General features: G+C 42.0%; 2 protein-coding genes across 4 annotated transcripts in view; one reads left to right on the top strand and one right to left on the bottom strand.

Annotated features, from left to right (window-relative positions):
* Positions 1 to 2,767: 2,767 nt before the first annotated feature.
* On the top strand, positions 2,768 to 12,042 carry sertm1 (serine rich and transmembrane domain containing 1; the record flags this gene model as incomplete). The annotated part of the gene is made up of 2 exons (XM_079170990.1): positions 2,768 to 2,928; positions 11,688 to 12,042. Exon 2 carries the CDS (start codon positions 11,701 to 11,703, stop codon positions 12,040 to 12,042), a length of 342 nt encoding a protein of 113 aa, XP_079027116.1. The 5' UTR covers positions 2,768 to 2,928; positions 11,688 to 11,700.
* Positions 12,043 to 15,723: 3,681 nt separating this feature from the next.
* nbeaa (neurobeachin a) overlaps positions 15,724 to 16,003 on the bottom strand; it is a gene marked incomplete at both ends in the record, with an annotated part of 82,852 nt that continues 82,572 nt past the window's right edge. For all 3 annotated transcript variants that reach the window (XM_079172192.1, XM_079172190.1, XM_079172191.1), the window contains one exon: positions 15,724 to 15,814. In XM_079172192.1, the coding sequence (XP_079028318.1) occupies positions 15,724 to 15,814 (91 nt within the window). The remainder of the gene's footprint in view (positions 15,815 to 16,003) is intronic.

Here is a 16,003-nt window from a genome sequence, read left to right as displayed (position 1 = left end):
AGGCCAAAGCTCTTATCTCCATCCTTCAGTCCTCTCTCTCTCTCACACACACATACACACACACACACACACACACACACACACACACACACACACACACACACACACACACACACACACACACACACACACACACACACACACAGACAGACACATCTGAGTTTGCACAGAAACAAGCACATGTGTTCACAGAGACATAATTAGCTCTACCAAACATATTCCCTCCTTAGGAAAAACAGAGAATCGGGTGAGTGTAACGATTCCCTGTAATAGATTTAGAAATGGTCTTGCAGAGTGTGATTAGTAGAGTGGAGGTCGGGGGAAATAATTATTTGAATAATTAAATCATGTTCCTTCCCTCTGTCCTTGGTTTCTCCCTCAACACTGTCAACACCAGCGAAACTGCCTTAAGCGTCTCATTAAAAATATTTTGATAAATATATAAATATATTTTTTTCATTTGGGTGGTTCAGATTAAGGAAATATTCACAAACGGATACATGCTCATCGGTTGAATCCCAGTCCTGTCAAATGTTGTGTGAAGTCCGCATGAATATCAGCCATGTGATGTCAGTGAAAGCTGGATTTGGGTGTGAAATAAAGTCGTCGTCCTCTCATCTCCACGCTCTCAGTTCTCCAGTGCTGCTATCCCCCTCTGGTGTCTGTGTCAGCGGGCAGATGGCGGAGGACAGAAGCATCTGTGGAGGAGGAGGAGGCACCGTTTCCCCTTCAAAGAGCAGGTACAGGTGTCGTCTGGCACACAATTAACACCTTCATGAATACCAACCATCAAGGTGCTAACAAGCTCATGCGTGAGATTCAGGGTCATGCGCAAAATCTATTTTAGAACAGAGGCGACTGAGCTGCATTTGAAGTGTTTCACATACTCAAAGCAAAGCAATTTAAAGGGCTGGTTCACACAAATTACAAAAAAATCTTTCCTCCACGTGAACTAATTTCTATCAAGGAATTACTTTGTTCTGTTGACAGCTTGTTCTGTGGACTCTCCAAAGCAACACGAACACTGTCTCTGCGAGCGGCATGGCTTTGCGGTCTGTCAGTATGTTGACAGATCCGTCGCTCGTGAGGGCTGACTATCTTGTTGAAATAGCTCCACAATTATGGGATATACAGACATTAATGGTCCCCAGATGAATGAATTCAATGACGTTGGTGACTCTGGCTTTTCGTCTGGCACCATCAGCAGGTTGTAATTTGTGTTTTAGAGTGAAATGTCTAGCCAATTATTGGATGGGTCGCTATATAATTTGCCAGAAATATTAAATTCTACTGACTAATAGTGATGCTCTGACCTTTCTTCTCATCACACCAGCAGGTCATTCTTTTTCAGTATCTCAACATCCACTTGATGGAGTAACACAGGTTTTTGTACAAACATTAATTGTCCCCCAGACGATGTAATACCTGCGAGACTAATTACATCAGCCTCAACTGTACTTTGTGCCGTTTACTGCTAATTAGCACTTCGATGGTGAACATGGCAAACATGCTAGCATTAACACGTTAGCATGATGTATAGCATTCAGCTGAAGGCACCACCACTTATAATCAATAACAAACAAACCCCACCTCCATATTGTATTGGGTAGTGGCCTCACAAAATATTATAATTTATAATTTGGGTGAACTGACCTTTTAATGAGGGGACCATAACGTTGGGTTGCTCACAAAACATCTGAGAACAGAATCATCTCTGTTTTGTGGATTGATGAAAACATATGGAGAGCAATTTGGAAAAAAAAAAATCTTATTTCATGTGTAGTTAGTTTCTGCATATTATGTCCATATGGTCATTTTTTATTTATATAAAACGATGTGTGCACTTTTACAGAATAGATGTGCTGAGCTGCTGTTAAGAGACATATAGTGTTAAAAGAGAGGAGAGGGAAGTGGGGAAAAAAAACAAGCTTTGAGATGAAGAAAGGCAAGAAGAGCTGCAAAGAGATGTAGAGGGGTGTTTCTTCTTTTCTATGGCCGCCCTTTCTCATTCATCTGCTGTTTTGGGGTCTCATCTGACTGAGCAGTTCAGTCTGTCGGCACGACGGCAGCCGGCTTATTGCTCACCACTGGATACCGTCTACTGACGCAGTTTGCTGAGAGCAGAGAGCAAGGCTGTGTCCTTCACGTAAACTTGAGAGAAGCGAAACAAAGGGTCGATTGGGTGTGTGTGAGCGGGTGTCCGTGTAATGACAAATATTGATTTTAATGGTAAGTTATCAAACCGTTTATGTAGGTGTAAGTCTATTGATCTAGCTATTTGTCCGCACATGTAAACTAACTATTGGACAGCTTGTTAAATGCGAGGACTGTTTGCTCAGTGAAAATGAGAGCACAAAAAAAACACAGAATAGATTCGACTGTTAATGTGATCATTATTGAAAGGTAATGAGCAGCAGAGAGAAAAGTGGGAGGGCAGAGTGAGGGAGTGACGGAGGGAGTCACAACACAGAGAGAGAGAGAGAGAGAGAGAGAGAGAGAGAGAGAGAGAGAGAGAGGATGTGATTAGAGCGAGCACTACTCTCTCTCTTCTCTCTCTTCTTTCCTCTTCACCAGTTCTCGAGTATAAAAAACATTATTCATTAGTTACAGCCACTCAGTTACAGACCTTGTGTATGTGTGTGTTCCCTTGTGAATGTGAGCCCATTCAGAGAGGACCCACATCTGACAGTGTCTCTGTAGTGGCTGTGTGTAACACTGAATGACACAGAGACAGAGAGAGAGAGAGAGAGAGAGAGAGAGAGAGAGAGAGAGAGAGAGAGAGAGAGAGAGAGCGGACAGACTCATAGGGAAGATCCCAGGGGCAACAGATCTGGTTTGCTCGGCTGGAAACACCAAACATTACGGGATGGATTTCTGCACGACGTGAACGCCTACGAGAAACACCTTCCTCGCATTAAAAAAAAAAAGGTCTGTAACTTTTGCTTTTTTCAACAATTTCATTTATGCTGCCGATGCTTCAGGCTGCTTTTTCTGAAACGTTTCCAATTGAGAGCGAGACAGAACGGGAACGGAGTTAATCTGTTCTGTAAGAGGGGATTCCTGCTGAATACAAAGAGCCGTTATTCACCTCAAATGTATCCGTCTCTCCTCAGTTTCCGGCAACTTTATTCAGTGCTTTGTCTTTGCCCGCAGAGCAGTCGTGAGAGAACAAACACCGTTTCAGACAGATAGGGAGGAGGACGGAATGAGAAGACACAACGTGAAGATGACAGTAAAACGTAGGAAGAAAAAGAAATGAATGTTCCACGAGACTTGTAGGAAAAGATAATAGTAAAGGGGGAAGAATTCATGTATACATTCATTCAGTAACTTGGTAAATAAGCAGGCTTCCTATGTGACAGTAATGAGTGAAGCAATTGTACCCAAAGATTCAGGGGAAAAAAGAGCAAGACATTAAAAAAAAGTGTACTTTCAGTGCAACGAGAAGAAGAGCAGAGTTTGTTTGTGTTTAAAATGAAGTATGATTCACCCTGTCCATCATAATAAACACAGACACACAATAGCATATGTTAAGTATTGGCAACTGCACTAAGAATTGTCAGGAGAAGAACGAGGTGTAAAAATACACTTCACCACAGGGATGAACACACACACACACACACACACACACACACACATGAACACACACACACACACGGACACACGCACACACACTCAGACATCAAAGCAAAAGAGCTCATTATCTACACTGGCCACTGACCAAATTATCTTCCAATACTTCCTATTCGGAATGATCTCCGTTTCTCTGGTTTCAACTCAAGTTATCTTTCTGTCGATTACAACAAACCCTCTGCAGCACCTTTAATATCTCATTACAATTGAGTTTTTTTGAAATACTCACCTTTATGCACTGAATATCTGAGAGAATCAGGTAACAGTTGAACAGTGCTGGTTGACCCCTGGCGGAGCTTTGGAGTGCACTCAGGTGCGCTGTGAGATTTTATCATTCAAATACAAACGCAATGAATAAAAACATTAGGCCCGAGTTTATTGTTTTGAGGACTCATTCGAATTCCACCTTGCTTTTCTAAATTCTGAGGCTTGCCCGTCATCTATTGGCACACGTTACTTGTGTTTATACTAGCACGCAGTCTTTTAAAAAGGACATCATTTTAAAGTTAAATACTGAAACAATTGAAAACAGATTGTTTGGCGTCTTGTGGGGAAATGGTGGAGAGACCACTGACGCATATTAAAACACAACTTTCTTCATACTTTCATCATTCCTGCATATCTCTGACCCCTAAGTGGGTTATCTGTGGTATTTGGGGCTGCAGAGGCGATTTGGAATTCAAGCGGTTGAGCCTCGGGTCTGTTTTCAGCTGATCTGGCTCAGAATATGAAATATATAACGTGTTTGAAATTCAGGCTGCTTTTATCTCTTGGCAATCTGTTGTTTGAGCTGGAACAGTGTGTGTATGCCTGTGCATACCGTATGTGTGTATATCTTATATGTATGTGAATTAATATGGCATTTCTGCTATTGGTCCAGCTTGTTTTCATCTGCTCGGGCATGAATACAGTATAAGAAAATATGCGCAGACATACATGCGCACACACACACACACACACACACACACACACACACACAGGCACAAAAGAATATGGCTGAAATGCCATGACATTTTGCCACACATGGGTCTTGTCCATTATTCATGAAGCGAGGAGTTAATACCAGAACTGAACAGACAACATACTGTGTTTATCTTGGGGGTTCAGGATTTAGTCAATATTTGACTATATGCTGCATGCATGGACTGCAACATTTCCAGTAATGGCTAGGGCTATTTCCTGTAGCCCAAAGAGATGTTGATTTTTTAAAAACAATAGAGTCCAAGGCTCCGTTCGGCCCTGGGGGTGAGCTATTGTGAATATAAACAAGCCTTGTGCAAAACTGATATATTTTATAAACAAAACAATAAAACCAGACTCGCATGAATCTTCAGAATAAACAGATACAAATGTGGATGGATCAAATGTGTTTTAGCTCTACCAAATGCAAACAATAATTGCTATGTTTTATGATATTATTGTCATTAAAGCTATAGATCAAGAACACCTTCAGAGCATAAAACAAATGTTATCATTTAATTAAACAAATGTCTGGCAGTCTTAAAACCCTCTAGGCACGTAAGAAAGTGCACACTGTACAGAAGACTTCAAACAAATAAGCCTACACCTGAGAAGATGAAACTGTGCAAAATACAGAAGAGCGCAGGATAGTTACGTGGTCAGAACTCATCAGACAAGACGAATTGTACCAAATATGCACTCACTAAACGCTGACAGTGAGGAAGATTATAAGGAGATGATGAGAAAAATGTGAGGAACAGATTGAGAAAGTGGAGCAGAGGAAGCTTCACGGCACAATGTCTCAGGAGGAGTTCTGCTGAACATACTCCACCGGCAGAGGATGAGATTGTTTGGGGGAGTGACTTGGAGAGGCTGTGCAGCTCAGGAAGGAGATTGATCAGGACAAAAGGGAGCTTTGGGAGACAACGCTTACTTTCTATAGATACAGACGGGTGGGTGTGGGGGGGGGGGGGGGACAAAACGCATGCTCAAGTCAAGACCGAACAAGCAAAGGCGGAGCGGAGTGAGAAGAAAGCTGTGGAACACATGAAGAGAAATTTGCTCAAAGCAGCCCGGTTTGAAGAGTGTGCAGTAGAGATATCCAAGGCTATACAAAAAAAAAAAAGCTCTTGATGTAGCCGAGAGGGTGATGCTGAAATATATAAATCAGAAAAAGGAAACGTCACTGCTGGCAGTAAAATGGAAGAGCATTTTTTGCTAGGAGCCGTTGATGGGCTCCAGGCTCAGGAGGAGGCTGAAAGGCAGAACAGTCTCAAAATGCCTGAACTCCACATGGCCCTGACTGGGAGTGAGGGGGGGGACATACTTCTTCACTGTTGAGTTGTTAAAGGAGGGCCGAGACGCAGGTCAAGTCAAAGAATGAGCGGCTCTCGTGATGTCTCAGGAAATGGCAGTGACTTTTGAAGACCGGACAGACTATTGCTCCTTGCCTCTTCAGGGGAGCAGCAGCTTCCATTATCCTGAACCAGCAGTCCAACAGAGTTAAAAGACCATATCGGCTCAGAGGGAAGTGTATGAAGATCACACCTAAGCGACGCTCCTTTCCTCAGTGAGAGGGAGAATGACAGCGTGAAGAGCATGTGGCGGCTGTGCAGGGTGTCTATTCAACTATTAAAAACTGTGGCGAGCTCAATTTACAGTGTAAAAAAATAATGGCATAAACCGACATTTATTTATTTTTTATCTGACCTCAAGGGTTTTCCATACCAATTAAAGTTGCAACCCTTCCTTTTTGCCTCATACCAGGTTTGCACATTTGGTGAATGCTCATGTTTAGAAGCAGTCCTCGTACAATTAGGGAAAGTAATGTGGTGTCACGCTGTATGTTTGTTTGAGCTGTTAAAGAAGACCCGAGGGCTTCAAGATCCAAAACAGAACATGAGGGTGAAGCAACAGCTGAAGTTAAGCCAGGCTTATGTTTCAGAGACTCAAGTAGGATTACAGCTCAGTGGGAGAGAGGGGTAAAAAACTAAATATAAAATCACAAAAATATGACATCTTACATACTTTATTCTCTTGTCTCTGAAGAGAAATATTGGGAGGCTTAGCTGACCAAAGTCACACTAGTCTTTGGGATGTGCAGAGAATCGGAGGATCAGCTGACTGTGTCCAGCTGAATGAGTACAAGGAAAGCATGATTGCAGAAAATTACATCTCGAAGAAATATGAAAACCATCGCAATCAAAGGAAAAACTGAAATCATTAAAAGAGTAACTTCTCCTTTTGGCGTATTTCCAGGACCGTAACGTTTTCAGAGATTCAGCAGAGAGATGGTATCTGTTTCTCGGTTTTCACCATTATTAATCAGAATATTTCTAATAAGCCTATAGCTAGTGAACTAAAATATTTATTATCATCATTAATTATGTCCTCTTACTTTCTTTTAGTAATCTTCAGTGGTTTCTATATCTATAGGCAGCTTTACTTATTATACGCTGCATTAATGCCTTTCTCCACATCACATAATTTTTAGTGCCCTCACACTCTGGATTGATGCCACCACTTGAGGGCGGAACCATTACATTTGACTTCTCAACAGGTAGGCATGGCGCAGCACTACAGCAATCATGGATGCCATCCCGCCTACTAGCTGCAAAAACCTCTGGAAAACACAGATTGCGTCCCAACTGAAACTGAGCGAGTTTGGACTCTGGAAAAGGAGCATATTTCGGATGTCCAGCACGTCATCATCATCATCATCATGGTGAGCGGCCAGCCTCCATGTGGCCTGCCCAGCTACCAGCTGGGACTTCGACCAAAAGTTCTTCGCCGTCTGACTCAGACAGAGCCGGATCCCTGGCCTCAGAGGAGAGAGGATCATGCTGTAGCTTCTCCAATTATTAGTTATGAAAGCTTGACTTTCTATAAACGCGGTTAAGGCGAAAACGGATAATCCAAACATCCCTATACTGCAAGCACATCAGAGGCTCTGGCTGCTGCCCCTGTACCCTCCACAAGCGCTTCTCATTTACCCTTCAGTTTTAGTTTAAGACTACCTTTTAGTTTTGTAAATATTGGCTATGGTGAGAAGTCTCACTTGATTAGGTTTCAACAAGTAAGTTCCTCCAATGAAAAGAAATATTATGGAGGTGATCATGTGAAAATCTGGAAGAAGGTTGTTTTTTTATTGTTGGTGAAGTCAATCTACTCTCTACCAACTCAGATCATAGCCGCAAACTTAGAAATGCTGCTTCACAGCCATCAAACTGTTCTTTACAGCCTAAATTACAATCAAATGAAATAGATACTGGAATTTAATCTTTTGCATTTAAGCCATCCAAACAACCCAAACACACAGCGATACGATGGAGAGGCTTGAAGGCACAATGGCAGGAGCTAGCTGACATTTTGCCAGATTTTGTGCCATCTGGCGAGCGATTGGGACCGGCTACGCTCGGTCTACGAGTGCGCTTCTCTAGCTACCTTCTGCCCGAGTTGCCCGCCTTGTTATTTCTACCAGCTGACATGTGGCTGTGTTGCTCAGCAGGAAATACCGAATGCAGAAGATTGCTGACCATTTGGAGACAAGAATAAACTCAGCTCCAACACGTCTTCCTATCTCAACCGCATGAATAGCCAAGACGTTTTCAACAGATCTATGATTTCTCTCGATAGGGATGCATCCCTTTTCCAATTAGTCCCTGGTGTTCTCTGTATTGCGCTTGTTGCTATTTCTAAGAAAAATAACTACCAGTGTCCATTTAACGTAGGCGTGTGTGTGTGTGTGTGTGTGTATGCGCATGTCTGACCTCTTCAACCTCAGCGGGACTGCATGGCTTGCCCTCTTAAAATGGATTAGTTTGAAAAAGAACTCACCATACCTCGTTGCCTGGATACAAAAAGCATCATTAAGCCCAATTATCGGCCTCTTCAGCTGACAATGAACAAGCTTCATCACAGATTTGAAAACAACATATCATTAACGACAGCCACCTATACAGAAAATGGTGGTGGAGTAGAAGAAATTAGAGTAGAGAGATGGAGGATGAGCGAGCAGGCGGGGGTTCAGTGTCATGTTCGTGGAGTGTCTGCCAAATGACTCATGATCGACACATTTTCAGCTGAAATTACAAAATTAGTAAATTTTAGGTTGAAATTGGAGTTAATTAGTGGATCCCCCCCCCCCCCCCCCCCACTATCAGCAATTACAAAGAAAAATATTGTTAATAATCCTGAAATAAAGATGGTCACATAATTTTAGGAATATCAGGAAATTATTTCAAGAATATTTTACAATATTTTATAATATGAATAAACAATTTCTTTCTCCTTTTCTAATGGATTGAGGAAGAGTGACCTAATCAAGCCCCTCAGGGTTTTCTGCACCTCTCATCACAATTTCTGAACCTTGTGTATATATTAATTTGTATTTTTAATGTGTTATCAAACAAACAAACTAATTAAATAAATTCAACTGATGATTGAGGATGGCAAAACAATGATAAATCGCAGCAGAAGGAGGGAATGGCAATGCATGTGCAGTGAATATCAATACTCATTGGTTTTTCATTGGGCTGGGAAGACCACTGGGAGTATTTGATAAAGAAAACAGAGTTGGGGCAAGAGAGCATGCAATCAGTCAGAGAGAGCGGCCCGACTCTTCCTCCCTCATTATGCTGTGGATCTCCCTGAAGGTACAGTGGGCCGTAAATGAAAAGAGAGCTCCCGTCAACTGTATCATCCAGAGAGACACAAACGGAGAGAATAAAAAGCGAGTAAATAAGTTCAGAAGGAAGGAGTTTGGGCACAGAGTGGCTGGCTTAAGCTTCAAAAGCAACACTGCTCAATTGGAGATTAAGAAAAGTTGTGTACCAGCAAGTGTTACAGGCTCAAAAAATGAACTGCTGGCAAAGCCTATTACTGACAACAGAAAAGTCATATCTTCATCTCGCATTTACCTTATCAGCCCTGCTGTTGACTATGAATGGGGCTTGAATATATTCATGTCTTGCAACAAAGGTCTCTCTTGACTTTACAAGATTAGTACTTGAAGTGTCTACACTGCATCCACAATCAATCACATTTTCTCTACCAAAGAACAAAAAACCCATTTAAACATACAATAAACATAGTTTCACACCTGCATGCTCCACACAATGCTCACCTGTTTTATGGGTAAAAGTAAAAAAAAACACAGGTTAATGTTGACCAACCCTCGTGTTATTGTTTGATGGTATTCTATAGTTTATTAATGTGATCTACAAATGTATTTATTTATCTATCTAAGCTATTTGGCAGCAGTCAGCATTGCGAATCGCTGATGCTTCTAACACATACACATCCCAGCCTTGCACGTAAACTCCACTTTGCAGTGTTATTTTCGACCCGAAGAAATGTTTATAGTGTTCACCAAAGTGTATACTGTATTTCGCCGCAGTAACAGTCCGGTTGTAGCTCACTTACCTGTGCAAAACGTACAGTTTGTATGCCAACATTCAGCAATTCAAGCATTCACTCAACAGGAGTGCGGTAAACTATCGCTTTATTGTGAAGGACCAGGCTATCGTTTTATTGTGAAGGACCAGACTGTGCTGCGACTCTGAGCTCTGGACGCCCTCAACTTTACTTACAAGCACAACACATAAACACATAACAGTAAAAGTACCAAATGTCCACATTTTGAAATAGGGGGGGCTTCTACTAGCAGCATTATCCTATTTTCTAAACTAGCTTGTGGAAAAAATGGTCTATTAACTCTGCCACACATGCAGCAAAGGCTCACGGTAGTTCAGGCGACTCTCCGGAATATAATGTGGCGAGGGACACATATCGTATGGCGAAATGCATAAGCATGAAACGGAGGGGAGAGAGGGGAGAAACGAGCACACACACACACACACACACACACACACACACACACACACACACACACACACACACACACACACACACAACTGTGAGGAAAAGAGCGCCCCTGCTTTCATTCTGGTCATGGTCAATCATTCCTCCCTTTGAAGTGTCTTTCTCCGATCAAATCAAGACACAATGCTGGGCTAACCCAAATACAAAACAGCCTCCCTTTGCTCCCTGTCTCTCACCGACACAAAGACTTTGTACGTTTCTACTCTACAAAGCACACTCACATCCTCCAGTCAGTTGTGCGCCTCGCAGTAATTTGCAGTGGAACATTATTAGCAGCATTAATATGCAGTGGAGGAGGGTAGGCTCTCAGCTGTCTTTGTGAAAGCTGATTATGAGGAGTTTAATTTCATCAGATAAGAACGCCTTTCCATATACGCGGCTCTGGGCCCCAAGCTTGACAGGCCTTTGATGAGACAAGCACTCCCCCTGCTGTTACTCTTTATTATAGTCCGCTCAGTACAGCAACACACACACACACACACACACACACACCAGCGTTCATACTGTAGGAGGTTTGCATCTGTTGTATGATTAGCCAGAAAATCATCCTTATACACACCTGTTCACATTGCATCAACTTTTAGTGAGCAAGCAACAATTCTGCAAACCACACTTCCAAAAATCATATTCTGTTTATAGGTATATATGTTTTTATGGGTGTTTCACACATATTTCATACATCAAAACACAATACATTTGTATTGCACCTTTTTGCTTGTTTCTGCAAATACATGCACATTTCTTTCCAAGTTGCAGTTTAGCCCTAAAAACAAGTGTTTTTACTTTGCAACTTATAGGCAGACAATAAGGTTATCCATCTAGAGCAATGCAATATATATATGTATATACACATGGGGCTCCAAGATGGCAAAATAAATGATTATAATTTGCAACTATTGTTTGATAGGAGTTTGTTTTGCATCTGGGGGCATCTGAAGTGAATTGTTGGCCCTGAATCAGAATTGTAGACGTGCTCTCTGTCTTCCTCCTAATCTCAGCCAAAGCTGAGGATGTGGGTGAAAGCTCTTTTGTCAGCAAGCATCTGCCGCGCTGAAGTGTCCTGGAGGGAGAAAATAAATCCGTGGCAGCTTCAGCAGACAAAAGAGAATTTCTTATAAAGGCCATATGAATTATATATGTTGAAGTATCTTTCCGTTGTTTCACAATAAATCTCACTCATCTTTCTTTTGCCCCCATGCAAATCCATGCAGGACATCAGCCAGGATGTCAGGGATGGACGTCTCGTCGGTGGACCATAATGAGACTGGAATCTCTCCGTTGGACGATGGGACCTTCCTCCGCTTCTCCCCAACCTCTGCTTCCACGTCCGCGGCCGCCTCGTCACCAGGACGTCAGGGCAACATTTATGTTTATGTGTGGCTCTTCCTCGGCCTGCTGGTATTCCTGCTGACGCTGCTCATCATCTCCCTCCACAGGCTGAAGAACATCATCTCCTCCTCTTCATCTGTCCCCGACTGCAGCAGCGAGGGAGGGAGCTCCTTCACCAACATGGAGATCTGTAGCATCTCGTCTCATAGGTCCACCATCTCCTCACTGTCCACCTGAGGGAGACACATGGGCATACTGTATTATGTCCATGTGCAGCTCCTCCTGCATGCATGCATACACACAAAGCACATGGAGGCCCAGGCACCTACTCACTGTGACATATCAACACAAAAAACACTTTGTCAGGCGACAGCACGGCATTACACTCAACGTGTGCATCTTCTAATCCCGACGGTCCAGTGAGTCAGGTGTGTCCATGCAATTTCAATAAGCACAGGGTAAATAACGCTCACATGGGATGAAGAGGTCTTGAGTGAGACTGACTGAACCTTTCTGAGCTTTAATTCAACAACGAAGACAAACCGCTTTCTCTCAGCAGACAAAAAGCTTAATGAGGAACATTATCTTTCCTCTTCATTTTTGTAAAACACATTTCTTGCACTGTACTTGTCATATTTACAGTGGAACAATAATGTTGCGTTCAGGTTTGCACAGCATGTTTCATAATGTCTGTAGACTACGTTGCAAAATCAGAATTACACAAGTGTTAAAGACCATTACTTTGTACAGAAATGCATGATTGTGTCTCAGTTGTTCAAGTCAGGCTTTGGGATGCTGTAACTCCCGTTTTCTTTTTTTACCCTAATAAAAGGTGAGATACCTTAATAAAAACTGTACTCATACCGAGTTGTTTTTAAAAGTCTCCCGGGGAAAGGACGATGCACAAAACATGGTGCGTGTGGATGTAAAGGTGAGAAAGAAATGAGTTTTGTGTCTCAGACAGGCAGTCGGCCTCGGACTTCAGCTACAGACCAGGTCAGAAGTGCTATAACAAGATGAAACTCTGGGCCTGACAGACAGGTCTTCCAGCGTAACGGATTACCCTCTCTTGACTGTCAGCTCATATGGCGTCTGATCGCAGTCTCCATAGTGACTGAAGCGTGAGAGCTTTGTGCAGCTTGTCGAGACTCGTTTGTATTCCAAGCTGAAGCTACAGTAATGGTCGTATCGCAGCAGGTCTTTGTTTTAACACTGTGAGACGTAGTTTCTTTGGCATGGCAATACAAATACACCGCACACAAATTATTAGAAATCGTCTTTGTCACAGTTGTTCCACAAAATTCAATACCAACTGAAGGCTCAGAGAGCAGTGATGGCGGTTAAGAGGCCACAAACAATTGGGTTAGTTCTGTTAATGTTTAGCTGTTGTTGAATCTGTATGCACACCAGCATATAGGCAATGATCTCTAGAACCTGTTTGGTTCAATGTAGAAAAAGATTCAAAGTTTGAAATAGTCACTGTCTGTTTTTAAGTTAACCAGGAAGTAAAATCATTGTAAAAGTCGTGATGATAAAGAATAACTGCAGAATGAACCGCCTGATTGAGGTGTTTTGTCATATTGCAGCTCTTATTTTCAGTTCTAGTCCTGCAAACACAGAGACATAAAGAAGATTAAAACTTTTTCCAACTTGGGTGACCTTTGTCTTTATACTTATTTGGATACTTGACCGCTCCTTGCATGAGTTACTGTACTGTACACCTTGTGAGTGCAAATCTGACTTTTGTCCATGGGTTCAATGAATGCCACCAATGATTTCCTTCTATCTTACCCATTGCACTTATTCTCTCTTTTAATCTACTTGATTACAGAGTCTGCTGAATGAGATGCTTTTAAAATCCCGCTTTGAGTTTCTCAAGGGAACTTCAGTGGTTTCATGGGTTTGATTTAAGCAAAGAGAGACAATGCAGAACCAGAGCCTTCAGGTGCAAAAGGCAGGCAGCTAGTGCTGGAAATGAACCTTCATTCTTAGGAAGTGGTGCAGAATGTGACTCCCAGAAACAGACAAAGAAATGAAAAAAAACAGCAAGGCAGGTCGTTCAACAATGTAGTAAATTGTGTTCAGAGTGCAACATTTTAACTCAAGAGTCTCTTGAAATCATTTGATTCCTTTCATTCCTGTGTCTCATGATTGGAGAGTGCTACGATAACTCATCCTTGACGGCTCGCTCTCTGTGCGGCGCTGCCGTCTTGACGCAAGACAGAAACCTTTCAGTGAAACAAAATATGTGACCAATGAAAAGTCAAGTCATCAAATTCTTTGCATATTTTATTTTTCTTATCATGATTTTTTTTTTTTCAACTCACACATGTCATATTTTACATCTTTGCAATAAAACATGAATACAATAGTTTTTAGGGTTTCATAGATCCAAAAATATTTAACCTTTTTTTGGATACGTAAGTTGAACCTGTCGATAGAGTATGTGCATGTGCGCATTTGATCAAGATGGCTTCACACATACAGTACATCTCACATTTCATCCCCTCTCCTCCTTCCTTCCCGCCTCTATCAGCTACAGAATCATGATATTGCTTACAACGGTGAGGTTGTAAAACCTAATAATCACACATGAGCTCAACGCTTTAAATACAAACATCAATGCACAAATAATCCCGAAGGGGAAATGGACCTAAACAAAATGGCAGCCGACCAGAAAGAACCAAGCTAATAAATAATGACGTGTGATTGGTGCAAAGTGCAAATACAAAACAAACTTTTACATTGATTTGATTCTCTTCTTTTAAATAATCAACAAATGTGGGTAAGTGAAGGTTTCCTTTGCGCTTTCAGTCATATTCAGCTGATTAAGTCTCCCACCAAGCTTGAACCAAGACTATATGTACATATTTGACAAAACAATCACCAAATATACAAAGGAAATCCCGTCAGTCTTGTGTTTGTCATCCTTGGTGGCACTGGCAAGACCTCTTTATCGTTACCATCTCTGGCAAAACAATCACCGTCCTTGACACTGCCGTTATTATCATCAGTCTCGTCAACATTATAATAATTATTACACAATATTTTACATACAGCAAGTCATTAATAAATTAAAGGTGATAAGCGCAGTTTGTGTAGTGAAAGAACACGTGTGGACTCTGAAGGAAGCAGAGCCTTATTTACATAAGAATCAGATTTAACCCTGCTGCGGGTCAAAGAAATGTTGTTTTAATTCACATTATAAAATCAAATCAAATAAGATCAACTCAAATAAGATACAATCAAATAAAAGTATAACCCCAGGCAATTTTTCAAGGGTGAATTTTAAGATCAAGCCAATAGCACCGTTTTTTTTCTTTTTAAAGCAGTGGGTGGGGCGGGATCATTTCTGACCGTTTCTAATCAGTTTAGACACGTTGAAGGAGTCTTAATTTATAGTCCACCCAATAATTCCCAGACTAAACTCCCCCCGCAAACGAAAAGTTAAAAAAAAAATATTGATAAAGAAGAAATAAAAAGAGTATAAGGGAAAACAAAACTCAGTTCTTTGCCTGTGAAGCATTAAGCGTACCGGGAACAGTAACTGCACCAGTCCTGTGAGAGGTACGGGTATGATCGACCTCTACAAGGTCTGCTTGACTTGCTCTTTTCCCCCCATTCTGCGGTCTATTTTATTTGCAGGTTTTGGTGTGTATCTTCGGGCTATTATGTGTCTGTGGCTACCCACGCGTGTACATACACATATGCACAGAGGAAGTTATTTCCACCAGCGCTGCCGCATCCTCAAATCAAGTAAACTTCAACAAGGGAATAGAGCCTAAGGTCCGGTACTTGTTTTTCCTTCCTCTCGGTACCTTTAGTCTCCCCACGTTGCAGATACACAGCAGAATGCTTCACCTCCTCTCCCTCTTGTTCTTCTCTCCTCTCGCCATCCTCTTCCTCACGCTGTCCACCTCAGTACCTGTTCTGGTGTTCGTAGTGCCAGCGGTTGAAGTCTATGTTGAACGCCACAATGCTGCCAGACGCCATGCCAGTGATTAGAGTCCTGAGGGCAGAGCACACAGAACGTCACATCTGCAAACCAAACTATACACATAAAATACATTTCCCTGGGCCTGGGACATCATCTGAGATTTGGGTTGAATAACAGCCCCATTATTGATCATTCATTATACTCTGCTGCCTACAACAGTACTCTTTTAAAAAAAGGTCACACTGTCTGCTTCTTCTGCTC

The sequence above is a fragment of the Pholis gunnellus genome (genome assembly GCF_910591455.1).
Source record: "Pholis gunnellus genome assembly, chromosome: 13".
In the NCBI taxonomy this organism is placed as follows: Eukaryota; Metazoa; Chordata; class Actinopteri; order Perciformes; family Pholidae; genus Pholis; species Pholis gunnellus.
Note: the sequence above shows the minus strand (reverse complement) of the source record. Positions and strands in the feature narration are given on the sequence as shown.